Here is a 15,708-nt window from a genome sequence, read left to right as displayed (position 1 = left end):
CAGCTTGTCTTTACTTCAGTCAGCAGTTAGCCTTGCTACTGGTTTGACCTGAACATCATCTGTCAACCCTCCTTCCAGTGTCTTGGTCATGGGCCATTCATCAACTCTCAACAAGCAACAGAATCAAGCCTTGTCTTCCAGCAGATTGTCCTCCAAGGTTTCCAGAAAGATCCTATAGGCGAGCTGAGCCCCCACAGTATTGATGGGCTCTGCCGTCTTTATCCATTCTTTCCAGTCATGGACTTGCCCAGAGGGCTTGGGCTTCTGACCTGAGTTGCTTTTGCAACCAGACAAAAATGCTGCAGCACTAAAAAAAGGTTTGAGGTCAAATTCCAATTTGACCCCAGCCAGTGGTTCTGTTTCTGCACAACCTAACCAAGCACACAGAGAAGACCACAGATGACTCCTAAGTCACTCAAGCAGTCAGTTGAATTTGTAGGCTTTACAGCGACATGGTTAAAAACATCATGGTGTTTGGAAGACTATTTTAACTGAGGAAAGTAAGTTAGAGTGGAAACAGAGAGGGCCAGCCTGGGTGCTCAGAGGTGTTTCAGGCCAGAATCCTTGGAGGAGGTTTAGAACAGGATGGAGCAGCAGTGCCTGAGCACGTCATGACTGTGCCAGTGGAGGAATCTCAACTCTTAGGGGTTTAAACATCGAATGGTTTTCAGTTTTACCAATAATTTCTTTTACCAGTTGTTCTGAAGAAGCCCCTTTCCCAGGAGGTCAGGGGAACCTTTAGTGGCAATTGTGATTGATGTCCCTTCTGGTCTGTTTAGCTCAGTTCAGTTAAAATTACGCTCTTAAATGTACACAAGTCATAGCACACACCCCCGCCCCCTGGGCATCTGCTCAGAGAATTGGAGCAGTCGTGCTGTGTTGCCATATGTCTCGGGCAAGGGGGCAGGGTAGCTGTTAGGAAGCACCTGGTCTGTTGTATTAAACACCCCCTCCCTTTTCTCTGAGCCTGGTTATCTGAGGCTGGTGCAAGGAGATGGAGTCGGGGAGTAGGGGAAGGAACACTCTCAGGTGACCACTGTCTATTTCTGCTGCTCATTTCTGCTGATCCAGCTCCTCATGCAGATGTGGCATAGCACGGGAGAGCCCCCACCAGGACCCAGGTCCCCAGCCACTCTGCTGGACACTGCCCATGGGCTCTACTTTGTTCTTCTGTGAGCTCCACCTGGCAGCCTCACTGCTTTCCTTTGATGTGGGGCCTCTAGCTTCATGTCAATTAGTGTGGCATCAAGATTGTAGCCCCACATGCCACCTTCCCTCTGAACCCCCACTGTAGGTACTGCAGGAATGGGCAGGACCATCTTCCACACATCTGGGGAATGAGCAACTCCAGGGATGGGTCTTCCCCATCCCCTAGCTGTGTCATTGCTCTGTCGCTCTGCCCGGTGCCCCTTCTCCTCTTTGGCCCAGGAGACACGCAGCAGGAGTGCAAGATGTCAGCTTACTCTTTTTCCCTCCAGCTTTATAAGCAATTGCCTCAAATCTTCTTTCCCTGAAATGGGGAGGAGAACCAGTCCAGCACTCTCTCTTCCTTTCCCTACCATCACAAACACTGAGATTCCCTCTGCCTCCCCCCACCCCCTTTATAGATCAAAGGGGTCAACAGTCGTTTCCACTGGGCCTTTGGGGGACGGCTACCCTGAAGACAAGGGTCCTTTGAAGGTTGAACATGAGGTTCCCAGCCCCTTTTGTTCTCAGCTATGGGTTCCAGCTGCCAGTTCTGGGAAAGACAGAAGAGCCCACTCAGCACCATACTCTGTTGCCACCTGGGATTTCTCAAAATACGTGCAAATCAAAGATGCTTACGGTGGCAGATTTTAGAGTCTGGATCTATACTAATCTTTGTAAGAGATTCCTATGTACTAATGTGTTGGCCTTTGATTAAAAATTCCTCTTGCCCTACTTCTCTGGTAGCCCTAACCATAAGTCTATGGAATTACAACCCGACGTCCTGCTTTGTCTCATCTCTTAATGTTAGGTTCAAGATGCTGAATGATGAAAACTGCAGCCATCTGCTGTACTTTAACTGCGCTCTCAGGTGGTTTGCTCTAAGAATGGATGTCCTCATGAACATCGTCACCTTCATTGTGGCCTTGTTGGTGACCCTGAGTTTCTCCTCAATCAGTGCTTCTTCCAAAGGCTTGTCATTGTCTTACATCATCCAGGTAACACCTAATGTAAGGCTGGCTTGGCCTGGAGGCTCTGGCATGGAGTGTATCAGGGAGGGTGGACATAACAGAAAACCTAACTCGAATGGGCTTAAATAATAAAGAAGGCTCACAGCAGCTCACATGGTTAAAAGGTCTGGCCGCTGTATGGGCTTCAGGCACAGTTGGGTCATGGCCCCTGGCTTTATCCTCCCATAATGACTTCCTTCATGGTTGTACAATGGTGGCTGGCAGCCTCTAGGGGCTCTAGCAGGAAGAAAGCGGGAGCAAAGTCTTTCCTGCTCCAGCCACTGAACAAAAGCCCTTGCTCTACTCTTACTGGATTAATTTAGGCATCCCAGAACTACTGATAATTCGTGAACTGATGGGATTGAGATGATTGGCTTAGGCCAAGGGAGGGAGTCACACTCCATCCTGCCCCAAGTCACACAGCTGCCCCACAATGGGAAGAGGGAAGGAAATACTGGAGAGGCAGCCATGATGTCCATGACAAATAATTACTGACTTCTCTTTTAAGTTGCTTTGGTGTTTTTCTTTTGAAAAATAACAACAATATGGAAATAATAGTAATAAGGAATGATAATGATAATAGGGAAACATACGCTATTTTCGGCACTGTTTTAAATCCTTTGCATAAATTAACTCATTTATCTTCACAATAATCCATGAGGCAGGCATGCCATAATCCCCATTTTACAGGTGAGGAGACCTAGGCCCAGGAAGACTTGCCAGGATCACACACCTGCATGTGTGAGAGTCAGGATTTGAACCCCCATCTGGGTCTGATACCCATCTGAGTTTGCATAGAGTAGACGCAGGCTACGTGCTTCACGTTTCTCTCTTTGGAAGCCATTCCTATGCAGTCCTTATCCCCAGTGCTCTGGCATTCTAGGACGACGAATCTGAGTGGTGGTCTATTTCCATTGATTCTGTTCAGGCTGGGAAGAGAATAAAGTCAAGTCTCTCTTCAAGTGGAAAAATTCCTCCTTTCCCTCCCTGACTCTTTGCCTCCTGTTGATACTGTCTTTGTCTCCTTTCCCTTTGTTTTCTCGTCTGTGACTCACATTGCTTGAATATTGGATTTCTTGCATCAGCACTCCGTGTTTCCTTTCTTTCATCTCAAAGTCTCCCTGTTCTTGCCTTTTTATTTTTATTCTGGGAATTTTCCTTTGCTTTGTCATTCAGCCATTCTTTGCATACTTAATTTTCACATACTCTTTCTTAGCCTCTGAGTTTTTAAAAGAATCATCTTTAAACATGTATTTTATAGCTCTCTGAGGATATTGATCAGATTAAACTCTGCCTTTCTTAAACTCTCCTCTCTTCTTTGACTGATATCTGCTGTTTTCCAGGGTCAGGCTTTTTGTTTGTTTGTTTATCTGGTTCTGTTTGTTATCTGGTTCTTGCTCTTCCCTGCATTGGTTTTGTTCATATGTCCCTTCATCCTTTTGTGTTTAAGTATGAGAATCTATGTTGGGTTTTCAGGGTTTCCTCTGTCTTTGTGTATGCTTCACTAGGTCTCTCCTGATAGGAGGTTTTATGACTGTGGATAGGTGAGTTGGACTTGTCCACAGGCTGCTTCACTTCAGGAAAGCAGCCAGGGAGCAGGCCTCCAGGCACACAAAAGCTAGTTTTAAAGGGGCTTTATCTAGGAGCCCCATTTATCCCAAAATAATTTATTCAGTTTCTTTAAAGAAGCCTTTGTGTGTGTGTGTGTGTGTGTGTGTGTGTGTGTGTGTGTGTATGTTGGCCTAGGGGTAGTGTCCAGCTGGGAGGAAGATGAGGAAGGGGAAGAAACGGGTCCAACAGGAGTTTTGTCAAGGCACCATCGCTCAGTCAGTCTTTGAGGGCCCCTCATACCTGGACCCTCTCTGAATTCTGCTACAGAGAACACTCTGGAAGCCCCTGCAGCACACTCTGCCTCTATCCTATCAAAAGGCTTTCATTCTTTTTCCATCTTCCAGAAACTTGTAACTCTCATTCAATACCTCTTCCCAAGCCCCTGCTGTTCACGGTCCATTCCTTTTTTGAAGTCTCTCTACCATCATTTTAATAATACTTTGGAAAAGAGGAGGAACAAAAACATATGCTCAGGACACTATGTTAAGCGAGGAAAATGGATTTTCCTTGGGTAGGCAGTTTCCCTCATTGATGGCTGATCTTATTTGTTGTTGCCTAGTAAAGTATTAAACAGATGATGTCGACTAGATTCCTGTACTTGTCTCAGCTTTCCTCAACTGAGGTCATGCTCTTGAGAGATATCACCAGCTTTCTGTGAGACTGTTTTCAAACATGCCTGTAAGGCTGGAGAACTTGCCCACAAAAAGATCTAGGGGATATGTTTCTTGCAACTGGTTTTCTTGAGCATTAGCCCCCTTTGGAGAATACAGAAAATCCAGCTTACAGAGCTTCCCTTGAGAACAGAGGCGACTCCTAGATGGATGAGAATTTGTTGTGAAGTCCCACAGAGCAGAAAGCAAATGCAAAGTAATATCACATAACATCATGGAGAGAACAAACCCTTCCTGGGGCCAGCACTGTGCTGACAAGGGGATTCTTACCCTGTGGAAGGCTGCCTGGGGCCTTGAAGAGCTGATACCCTTGATTTTTTTTTTTTAACTTTTTATTTTGTATTGGAGTATAGACAATTAACAATGTTGAGATCTTTACAGGTGAACAGCGAAGGGACTTAGCCATATATATGCATGCATCCATTCTTCCCCAAACTCGCCTCCCATCGAGGTTGCCACGTAACATTGAGCAGAGTTCCATGTGCTATACAGTGGATCCTTGTTGACTGTCCATTTTGAATATAGCAGTATGTACATGTCCATTCCAGCTCTCTAACTATCCCTTCCCCACTTCCTTCGCCCTCGGCAACCATGAGCTCGTCTCTTTCTGTTGTACCTGAGTTCATTTGCTGATACCCTTAAATTGAACAACAACAACAACAAAAATGTACGTGCCTTTCTCAGGAGCAGGATTCGTTCACTCACTCACCAGATGTCCACTGAGCACCTGCCAGGAGCTGGGACCATGCTGGCTGCTGTGGGTTCAGCCGTGAACAAGCTGGGCAAGTCCATGCACTCATGAGCTTACATTCTAGTGGGATGGGATAAATAAGTGTGCAAGTAAAGAAATAAGACTTCAGAAACTGTTGAACTGTTATGAAGATAATGAAGCAGGGTAACTGGCTGTCAGTGAGGAAGCTGCATGAGACCCCATAGAGTCAAGGAAGGTCTCTGCCAGGAGGTGACTTGAGGGCTGATATCTGAACTTGACAAAGAAGGAGCCAAGGGAAGACAGAGGGAAGAGAGTTTCAGGCTGAAGGACCAAGGATTTGGCTAGGGCATATCTGTGGGGGAACCACCATCCAACCTGCCCAGTACACACCTGTCCTCAAATCTCAGGTTGGCTTCTGGGGGATCCTGGCCTAAGGCGGGTGTCCTTAGCAGACCATGGTCTAAGGCTAGATTCTCTCATGTTTGAAGCAGGCTGAGGGCTTGATGGTTTTCTTCCTCTTCTGCCATCTGTGGTGATTGGGGCTTTCCGGCTGCAGGCGGGGTAATCGGGGAGGGCACAGAGGTACAGGACCCCACAAAGTGGCTTCAACGGGTGGGCACCCAGCAGTGCAGAGGCCCCCTGGAGAACTTCTGCTTACAGGAATTCCCCACCGCTCCAACCAAGAGATCTGTGCTGGAGCGATGCTGTGGTGGGTTGACTCTGACCATCTGGAGTGCCAGGGAGGATGTAATTACCATTTGTTTCTACACACAAAGGAAGTGTTTAAGGCAAAACACCCCAACAGGAGTGTCTTTACATCTGGACCCTTGGCTGGGAGCGGAGGCCTATTTTTGTGTGGTCCTGAGTGAGACCGGAGGGTGACTCACAGCTGCCCCTGAAGGCAGAAAGGGTCTCTGACTGCGGTCGCTTGTTCCCCCTCCATAGCTAAGCGGGCTGCTCCAAGTGTGCGTGCGAACGGGGACCGAGACCCAGGCCAAGTTCACCTCCGTGGAGCTGCTCAGGGAGTACATTTCGGTAAGAAATTGGGGCCAGAGGAGGAGCCAGTTAACTCTGGCAGAATTTAGGCATTTGCTCCTTTTTCACGTGTGGATTTTCTTAAAATCCGTATTTATATAGTCTAAAGTCCTTAATGCTGAGGGAGAGGTTCTTTTTAAAAATATTTCCTCAAGGGGTTTCTGTACCCAGAAAAGAGAATTCAGTGGCTTACTTTAGTTTCTAAAAATTAATATTTGGCTGACTAAATTTAAAAATCTAGTCTAACTTCTTTAAAAGCTTTTTCTGTTCCCCTTACAAATCCTGCTGTTCTTTGAAAAGCAGTCTCACCAATTCAAGCAATCACTTTTAAGGGCCTTTGAACAGCATTTGGCTCCATTTGCAAACTTAATTAAACACTTTAAAACATTTTAAACTGCATTTTAAAATTTAATGTATTCCGTTTCCTTTTTAAGTACCTCGATAATCTGATTCAACAAACAAACCTTCCTGAGGTTATATAAATCTAATAAATTAAACTTATAAATATGGAGAGCTTTAAGTTCTCATAACAATCCCAATGCAGTATATAAACAGTAAGTTTTTAAACCTAAAACCATGTTAAAATAAGTTATTCAATTATACATTTTAATTTAGAATCACAGTCTGAATGTTGTTAACATTATGAATAGTTAAAACACCAAGTATGCAGAGTTCATAAACTAAAAATATTACCATTATAATTTTGCTTCTTTTAAATACTATTATTACTAATTCTAAATCTTCTAGGGGTTAAAAATATTCACTGTCTAGGAATACTATTATTTTCTCAGCTAATTGTGGTTGCCTATCGACCAGCAATTTGAGCTGGTCAGCCACCCTAATGAGGATCATGGGAGTCTTATTTCTCCCTGGTTAACAGGGACTTTATAATTCAGAGGAGGGGTTAGTCTTGTAATGCAGTCACGTTGCTTCACTGCTTAATTAGACTTTGCATTTCTTGGGCTCTTAAGAAACTTTAATTCCTTTTCCATGTAACTCTGAACTTGACATGCTGTGCTTCCTACTTCTAACACCGCAGTGACTCTAGCAGATAATGAAATTGTGTCTGACTGAATTCTGCTAATCTCTCAAGGCTTGGTCCGGATTGCTTATAATGCTGACACGTGCTGAGGCTCACAAGGACCAGTATGCACTGCTCCTTATATTTATTCATCCCTCTATTCACTAAGCCCTGGCCATACAACTTTTCTTTCTATTTCTCCAAGTCCTCGAGCTTGTTCTGGCCTCAGGGCCTTTGCACTAGCAGCTCTCTGTCTGGAACGAATCTTCTCATAGTTGGCATTGTCTCAGCATTCCAGGTCTTGGCTTGAATGTCACATCCTCACAGACGCCTTCCTCAACACCGTTACTTTCACTTCTTCTACCCTTTTCACCACACATACTCTGTATTCTACAGCAATAGTCTCTTTAAGTGTCTTCATTTCTCACTTCTTTTCTTGTTTTGTTATCTGAGTTCCCCATTGCAATGTGAGTTTCTGCAGTGCAGTATCCTTTTTGGTCTAGTTCACCATCTTGAATACCAGTACCTAGAACTGTGTGAATGGATGCATGAACGAATGAGTGAAATGAATGGGAAAGCAAATGACTACTAACCTGCCGTTTGTCATTCTGCTTTTCAGACCTGTGTTCCCGAACGCACTCACCGCCTCAAGGTGGGGACCTGTCCTCACGACTGGCCCAGCCACGGGGAGATAACATTCAGAGACTATCAGATGAGATACAGAGACGATTCTCCCCTTGTTCTCAACGGGCTGAACTTGAACATCCAAAGTGGGCAGACAGTTGGGATCGTTGGAAGAACAGGTTCTGGTGAGGACCAGCTCTGATTGCGTCTTTTGCAGGTTGTTTTCTTTGCATTTCCACTGGGTGTGCTAGTTACATCACACCAGAGGGTGATGTGTGTGTGTGGCGGATTGGCTGTTTTTTTCCTGAAATGTCTTTATTGTAAATTGGGATTTCAGGTTGAATGGGTGTGTATGCAGTTGGAAGTAAACACACATCAGTTTTTGAATTAATTAAGTGAGAATCATTCTGGTGAGACGAGGCCCAGAGGATGAGTCACGCGCTAACAGCCCTGCAGGGATGGGAGGGTAATAGTGTTAGGGCAGCCAATCACCCCTGCAGAGTGGGACTTCTGTCTGTACACTCATCCGCACAGAGCCATTTTCACTGCATTAAAAATTCACTTGATTAGACAGATACTCAGATATGATACAATGCAAACTTATGTGAGATTTGCTGCTTCTACATTTATTGTTCCCAGGCAAGTCATCCTTAGGAATGGCTTTGTTTCGTCTGGTGGAGCCCGCTGGTGGCACGATCCTCATTGATGGCGTGGATATCTGCACTGTTGATTTGGAAGACCTCAGAACCAAGCTGACTGTGATCCCCCAGGATCCTGTCCTGTTTGTAGGTACAGTAAGGTAGCTGTTTTTGATCGCTGTGCATCCCTATTTTTGGATAGTGAAATCAGAGTAACAAGAGCTTTGAGAAGTTATCACACGGTGGCTGGCCTGGGGTTGTTCTATCTGAGGGAAGTCATGTCCTGAGATGTTCACAAGCTTTGGGGGAGCTGAGGACCAAGGCCCTGAAACCTGTGTTTCATACACTGCGTTACAAATAAGCAAGATGCTGTGTGCAGGGTGAGCAGACATCCTGGTTGCCTCTGGGATGCCTGTCCAGGATTCTATCAGGTTTAGCTGTGGCCTAAATCACCCCAGTTTGCACAATACAATAAACGGTTATTCTACATATGCAGCCGTCCTTTGGAAGCACGTCAATTCATTCCCACTGAGAAGTGAACAGAGGCACTCACCTGGTGGTCCAGCGGTTAAGACTGTGCCTTGCAATGCAGGGGACTCAGGTTACATCCCCGGTTGGGGAACTAAGATCCCACAGGCTGCAGAGCCACTAAGCCCACTTGCTCTGGGGCCTGTGAGCCACAACTAGAGAGAAGACCTGACACAGCCAAATGAACAAATAAATATTAAAAGAGAGAGAGAAGTAATCAGAAGCTGCTCAAGTCCAAGAAAAGTAGGGCCATCGCAACCTCTACAGGGTTCAGGATCTGTTGGCAAGGCACGGGGGAAATCCACGGTTTCTCATTTAGCCCAGTGCAGCGGTTGCCCTTCTAACAAGAGGGACCTTTCGCCGACTGGGTTCCAGCTGAAGTAGGGGGCCATATTGAGAGTTGTATGAAAAGAAGGACATTCCGTGTCTTGAAACACCAGACTCACACCCTGCACGTGAGGCGCTCACCCTCTGCGAGGCCCTGAAGCTGCTGACAAAGCTTTGCCTCTCAAGGCAGAGTGAATGCACCAGTGAGTGGAATTGCTTGCTCCCTCTCTCTGCCAAGACTCTGCACGAGGTCAGACCTGCTGTTCTGCACACAGCCACCGAGAGGACTGAATGTGTCTCCTTGGTGCCTCGCTTGGCGGTGGTCTGCCCACCTTGGTGTGGTCTCTGCTCCCTCCCAGAGTCATGGGTCTGTGGTCTCTCGGCCTGAGGTTTGTGTTTCATGGACCACTGTCCCAGGCTAAGCACTGCCCTTGTTGCCACGGCGTCATCACTTACCTCCTCTGCTCTTCCCCTCGTGCTGTGGAAAATATGCTCTTCCATCCGCTCATCCTCAGAAACTCAGTTTCCTCTCCTTTCCTTCACTGCAGGTACAACTTGGACCCGTTTGAGAGTCACAGTGATGAGATGCTCTGGCAGGTTCTGGAGAGAACATTCATGAGAGACACAGTAGGTCACTGGGGCTGTCCAGGACACATCCATTTCCTAGCCCCAGTGCCCCAAATACCTGGTCCGGGTTTAAATTTGGCTAGTTGTTTGCTGGCACCACATATGTTGATCCTTATCACTCCTTGTTAAGAGTTGCAATAGACTATTTATTAGGCCAGTTCAATGGCCTAAATAGAGTCAAGAGCTCTACCTGCAGTATCTCAGTTGGTCCTGATCACAACCCTCTGAGCTTGGTACTCTTACCCTCACTTTTAGAGATGCAGCACTTAAGACTCGGGGTAGTAAGCTCTGAGTGGCAGAATGGAGACTTGAACTTAAGGCCATCTGACTCCAGAGCAGAGGAAGTGCCAGTAGCCTCATTTGCTTACTGAAACAGATAAGCTCTGGGAAGGTGAGGGGTATGGTATGGAATGAACCATCTGTGAGACGTGGCCCTGTCCTGTATGAGCTGCGGCTGGGTCAGCAGGTGAGCATGCGCACTTCTGCAGCCCAGAGGGAATTTTTCCCTGGGACTTGGGACCAAGGTGAGCATCTCCCAAAGCCGCTTTGACTTAAAATGCTAAATAAGTCAGACCCTGTCTTACCTTTCCTTGATGACCAGAAAACACCCACCCCATCTCTGTTTTATCCGTGGAAACAGGGACGCTGAAAGCCATTTGCGGTTGTTTGTGTTTCTCTGGAGCCATCTGTGCATCATTTGTACTCTTTTGGCAAGGTGTCTACGGGGTTCTATGAATCACGCTGTGATTTTAAATTATTAATGTCTGCCTACTCCTTGGTCTCTCCCTGGTGCCTGTTTGCAATATTGAAATGATTGTTGTCTTGCGCTTTCTTTTCTGCAGTAAAATAAAGCCAGCTGATAAATGCAAGAGAAGGGGGCCATCAATATAGCGGATGCAGGACAATTTTATAGATCATCAGTACAGATATGGCATTCTCTGTGTTTTATAGATAATGAAACTCCCGGAAAAATTACAGGCAGAAGTCACAGAAAATGGAGAAAACTTCTCAGTAGGGGAACGTCAGCTGCTTTGTATGGCCCGAGCGCTTCTCCGTGATTCAAAAGTAAGGAAGCAGCACAGGAAATGGATCGGTCACATTTTTGATATTCCCTGCAGCGCCGCTCAATCCAGGGGACAGAGCCACGTGTTTGTCTTTCAGCAAAGAGAGAGGAATTGGTCCATTTAAAAACCGATCACTTTTCTTAAGACAAAGTTGTGAAGGGTAAAAATTGAAAAATAACAGCTATTTACAGCAATAACACCTGCCTCCCCTGGGCCTCTCCCCGGAGGGCTTGCTTAGCTATTCTTTCTGTCCTCCTAAGTGGTTTGGGTTTGAGAAATCAGCCTCTCAACGTTTCCCCTTTGTCCCTGAACAAGTCTGAGGCCTGATAAACAGTACCCAGGATACTGAAAAAGGGCTTCAGTATGCCAGTCTATGAGGACTATAAAATTATGCTCATTTTTCTTAGTGACTTACTCATCTTTGCTTACTGATTTCAAGGAAAGGATTGCTGCTGCTTTAGAAATCCCATTCTCCAATCAACCAGACTGTAAAAAATACCATGAAAACAAATAAGTGGTTGCCTATTTTGTCCACTCTTAAGAAGGTATTTAAACATTAGGTAGATAATTGTAAGCGTATTCTGTGTGTTTAAGTGTAAGTTTGTTACAATCTTCCAATTAAATTCAGTGACCCAGAGAAAATTCTGCCATAAGAAATTCAGGCTATTCCATAATGTTAAGTTGTATTTGAGCTTCCCTGGTGGCTCAGTGGTAAAGAATCCGCCTGCAATGCAGAAGACCTGGGTTCGATCCCTGGGTCTGGAAGGTCCTCTGAAGAAGGAAATGGCAACTCATTCCAGTATTCTTGCCTGGGAAATCCCGTGGACAGAGGAGCCTGGTGGGCTGCAGTCCATGAGGTTGGAAGAGTCAGACACGACTTAAGTGACTAAAGCATCACCACCAAATTGTATCTTATGATATACTACAAAACTGTGATAGGTAGAGGTGAACAGCCTTAGACATGGTAATTGACATGGCTTTTATTTACTATATTAAAGAATATTTTGGTAAAATTTTAACTTTATAGTAAAATCAATAATTTGAAGTGGAAAAAAAAAGAAATCATGTCCTCTGAACCCTGATCAAAGCGTAACCCATCACATGGGCTCTCTAGCATGCTAACGGCAGAGAAGGGGGCCAATATACATTCACTGCTGACTGTGGCCCTACAGGGTGCTGAGTGGTTGATGGGTTGTCCTTGCATTTTACATACATAATAAGGTGTCCTTTTACAGACAATGAAATAGAGGTTTGGGAAAGTTATACAATTTAGCCAAAGTCAAGAAGAGTTAGAGCTGAGCTGATCAAGTCCTCTGATTTGCAAACCAGCACTGTGGAAGGCTGGAGAAGGCAATGGCACCCCACTCCAGTACTCTTGCCTGGAAAATCCCATGGATGGAGGAGCCTGGTAGGCTGCAGTCCATGGGGTCGCTAAGAGTCGGACACGACTGAGCGACTTCACTTTCACTTTTTCACTTTCCTGCATTGGAGAAGGAAATGGCAACCCACTCCAGTGTTCTTGCCTGGAGAATCCCAGGGACGGGGGAGCCTGGTGGGCTGCCGTCTATGGGGTCGCACAGAGTCGGACACAACTGAAGTGACATAGCAACAGCAGCAGCTATGGCAGGCATAATAATGCCCCCCCCCACCCCCCCCACCAAAGATGCTCGTGTCCTGATACTCAGAATCTGTGAACGTGTTACCTTATCTGGGGAAAAGGGCTTTGCAAATGTGATTAGGTCAAGGATCTTGAGATGGGGAGATTACACTGGGTTACCTTGGTGGGCCCAGTGTAATTACGCAAGTCTTTGTAAGAGAGAGGCAAGAGAGTCAGAAAGAAAGTGACGATGGAAGTAGTAGAGGTCAGAGTGATACCAGGAAGGGGTCACGAGCTAAGGAATGCAGACAACCTCTAGAAGCTGGAAAAGGCAAGAAAAACGTTTCTCCTTCTGAGCCTGCAGAAGGAATGCAGTGCTGACACTACCTTAGCTTTAGGACTTCTGACCTCTAGAAGTAAGTGTAAGATAGTGTGTGTTGTTTTGAGCCTCTGATTTGTGTGACTCTGTTACAGCAGAAACCGGAAACGAATACAAGAGCTGTTATTATGCCTCATGCTGACTCATAAGCGCAGTAGATAAAGATCATGGGGCATTTCTTCCTACTAGTTTGTGGGATTAGAATAAACCATTTATAAAAAGGTAAGTAAAGAATGTACAGTCTTGTTACTCCACCAAGTCAATTCCCTCTGAGAAAGATAAAGGTTGTGTGACATGACTTTTTTCTCTTGCTCTTTTTCTAACTTTCTGAGATGGATACGTAGCTCCTTATTTTTCAGCCCTTCTTCTTTTGTTTTTTAATGAATTGAGCTAAGACTGTAAGTTTCCCTCTAGGTACAGCTTTGGCTTGGTGTGACTTTCACAACATTCCTTCCCCAACAGATCATTCTCCTGGATGAAGCCACTGCCTCCATGGACTCTAAGACTGACACTCTTGTTCAGAACACCATCAAAGATGCCTTCAAAGACTGCACTGTGTTGACCATTGCCCACCGGCTCAACACAGTCCTCAACTGTGACCGTGTCCTGGTCATGGAAAACGGGAAGGTACAGAAACTTGTGTCACCTCTCCAGAGGTTTCAGTGGTTTGGGCTCTATGGTGGGTAGCTTTTTTCTGACAATTTCAGCTCTTCTTCTCTGACTTCCAGGTAGTCGAGTTTGATAAGCCTGAAGTCCTTGCTGAGAAGCCAGGTTCTGCCTTTTCGATGTTACTAGCCGCAGAAAACAAAGTCCGAATATAAGACTTCCAAAGGATGCCATCAGCTGATTTTAGAGGAAGAGGAGGCTATGTGAGACGAGTCAGATGCGCCTATGGGGTCAGGAACTGTCATCTCAGGGGTTAGATCTGGTCCACCATCCCACCCCCTACTCCGCCCTGCCCTGCCCTGTCCCAGAGCCTGGAACACAGGAAGAGCCAGGGTGAAGGTTGCTTCCCTGCTTTGCCCAGCACATGCCTCCTGGAGGGCTTGGGTCTGGCTCTCAGTGATGAGCAGAGGCAGAAGAAGCTCATGGATTAGAAAACTGACCCTCAGTTCCTAAATCCCTCATCATCCCTCCTGTGTTCTCATCAGTACACCTCAGAGCCTGGGAATGAAAACATTGTAACTTCCAAAAAAGGTTACGAACAGAATGGGAGAATGCCTAAGGATGTACTTTGTAAAGGTTTCCTGCCTGGTTATCAGAAGGAAAAAGAAGACTTTTCTTCCCACTTCCTAGGCACATCTATTTTGAGTGTGTGACAAGAGGTAACTACACAGATCTGTAGCTTGAAAGATTGATTACAGTGTTTGGTGAAAAAATTTAAAAAAAATCATATTGTACATCCCATTTGATCTATTAGAACAACCAGAGAAACAAAATGTTGGAGTTTGTCTGTAAACGACATTTTTATATCTTCTATATTGGTCATTAAAATGCAGTAGGAAATTAAACTACCCTGAAATGTTGCCTTGCAATTATTTTGCTGAAGATATTCTATTCTTTGTACTATTTCCTCTCACAGACTCCTTTTGCTTTCTCCATTGACTCAGTAATAAACCCCCACAGCGTTTCTCAAATAAAAGGCTTTTCTTTCCAGCCTTAAGGTTTGCTACGACGGAGGCTGTAAAGACATAGTCCCAGTGGCTCAGGAGTGAGTGCTGCTAATTCACAATAACATTTGATAAGGAAAAAAAAAAAAAAGGAAATCCAAAGGGCTCTTCTGCAGTATTTTCCATAGTCTGTCTGCTTCTTCTTCCTTAGGACTGAAGTCCCTGGCGGTGTTTCAGTGAGGTTTCTTGGACTCTCCTCCCGGTCCCCAGGCTGAGCTCTAGATGTGGCATGGGGCAGCCATGGCCCATGAACTCCCCACCCCAAACCCTTCTTAATCTTGGTCCCGTACTTCACCCTACCCTTCCAAACAATGAGGAAGACAAGCCTGGCACATGGTGGTCAAAAGTGAGTAACAGGAGTGCTTGACACCATGAGGAAGCTCATCCTGGCAGGTACCCCGCATCTCCCTACTCCTTGGGTATATTTGCATGTTGCGGGTTTAACCTGGAGAGACTGAGGTTTAGGGCAGACAGGCTATGGGCAAGCATTTCAAAGGCTAGGCTTGCGGGATGTGTCTTCACCAAGTCACTCTCCAGCTCTCTGACCAGGCCTGGGCAGGTATCTGCAGGACAGGAGGTGAAGTAAGTACAACCAGCTGCAGGTAGAGCTCCCCATCTGGTGAGCATCAGGGTCCTGGCTAAGGTAGCTGGGCAGCAACTCTGCCACAGCAAAAGGGTACACAGCAAAAAGGATGTGGTTGAAAAGTCCAGGAGTGAGGGGGCTCCTTTCGTGGGCAGCTCCATGCCGTTCAGATCCCCCTGTGAAAGGGCACAGTGCATCTTAGAATGCTCCACTGCCCCAATCTGATTCTTCCTCCATCATGGTATGTGACCTTGATCTGGGGTCATTAAACCCACATGCACTGGCCAGCTGCCGCACGCTGAGTGTAGCCTCCACCTTGATGGATGCCCAGTGACTCCCCCATGTGGCAAGCAGACCAGGCAGTTTGTGCTGGTCATGGGGATCCATGCCAGCTGCGTGATGTGGGGAGGATGCTTTGTTTTCTAC

The 15,708-nt window shown here is 46.0% G+C and overlaps 1 protein-coding gene across 1 annotated transcript in view; it reads left to right on the top strand.

Annotated features, from left to right (window-relative positions):
- ABCC12 (ATP binding cassette subfamily C member 12) overlaps positions 1 to 14,551 on the top strand; it is a 61,667-nt gene extending 47,116 nt beyond the window's left edge. The window contains exons 22-29 of the mRNA XM_086349466.1: positions 1,997 to 2,183; positions 6,135 to 6,224; positions 7,865 to 8,054; positions 8,509 to 8,668; positions 9,911 to 9,989; positions 10,941 to 11,054; positions 13,492 to 13,656; positions 13,758 to 14,551. Of these exons, the coding sequence (XP_086205592.1) occupies positions 1,997 to 2,183; positions 6,135 to 6,224; positions 7,865 to 8,054; positions 8,509 to 8,668; positions 9,911 to 9,989; positions 10,941 to 11,054; positions 13,492 to 13,656; positions 13,758 to 13,850 (1,078 nt within the window). The 3' untranslated portion in view covers positions 13,851 to 14,551. The remainder of the gene's footprint in view (positions 1 to 1,996; positions 2,184 to 6,134; positions 6,225 to 7,864; positions 8,055 to 8,508; positions 8,669 to 9,910; positions 9,990 to 10,940; positions 11,055 to 13,491; positions 13,657 to 13,757) is intronic.
- Positions 14,552 to 15,708: the final 1,157 nt, after the last annotated feature.

This window comes from Bos grunniens, chromosome 18 (assembly GCF_055505025.1).
Source record: "Bos grunniens cultivar Pamir isolate PY7600 chromosome 18, Bosgru_T2T1.0, whole genome shotgun sequence".
Classification (NCBI taxonomy): domain Eukaryota; kingdom Metazoa; phylum Chordata; class Mammalia; order Artiodactyla; family Bovidae; genus Bos; species Bos grunniens.
This window is presented reverse-complemented; position numbering and strand designations above follow the sequence as displayed.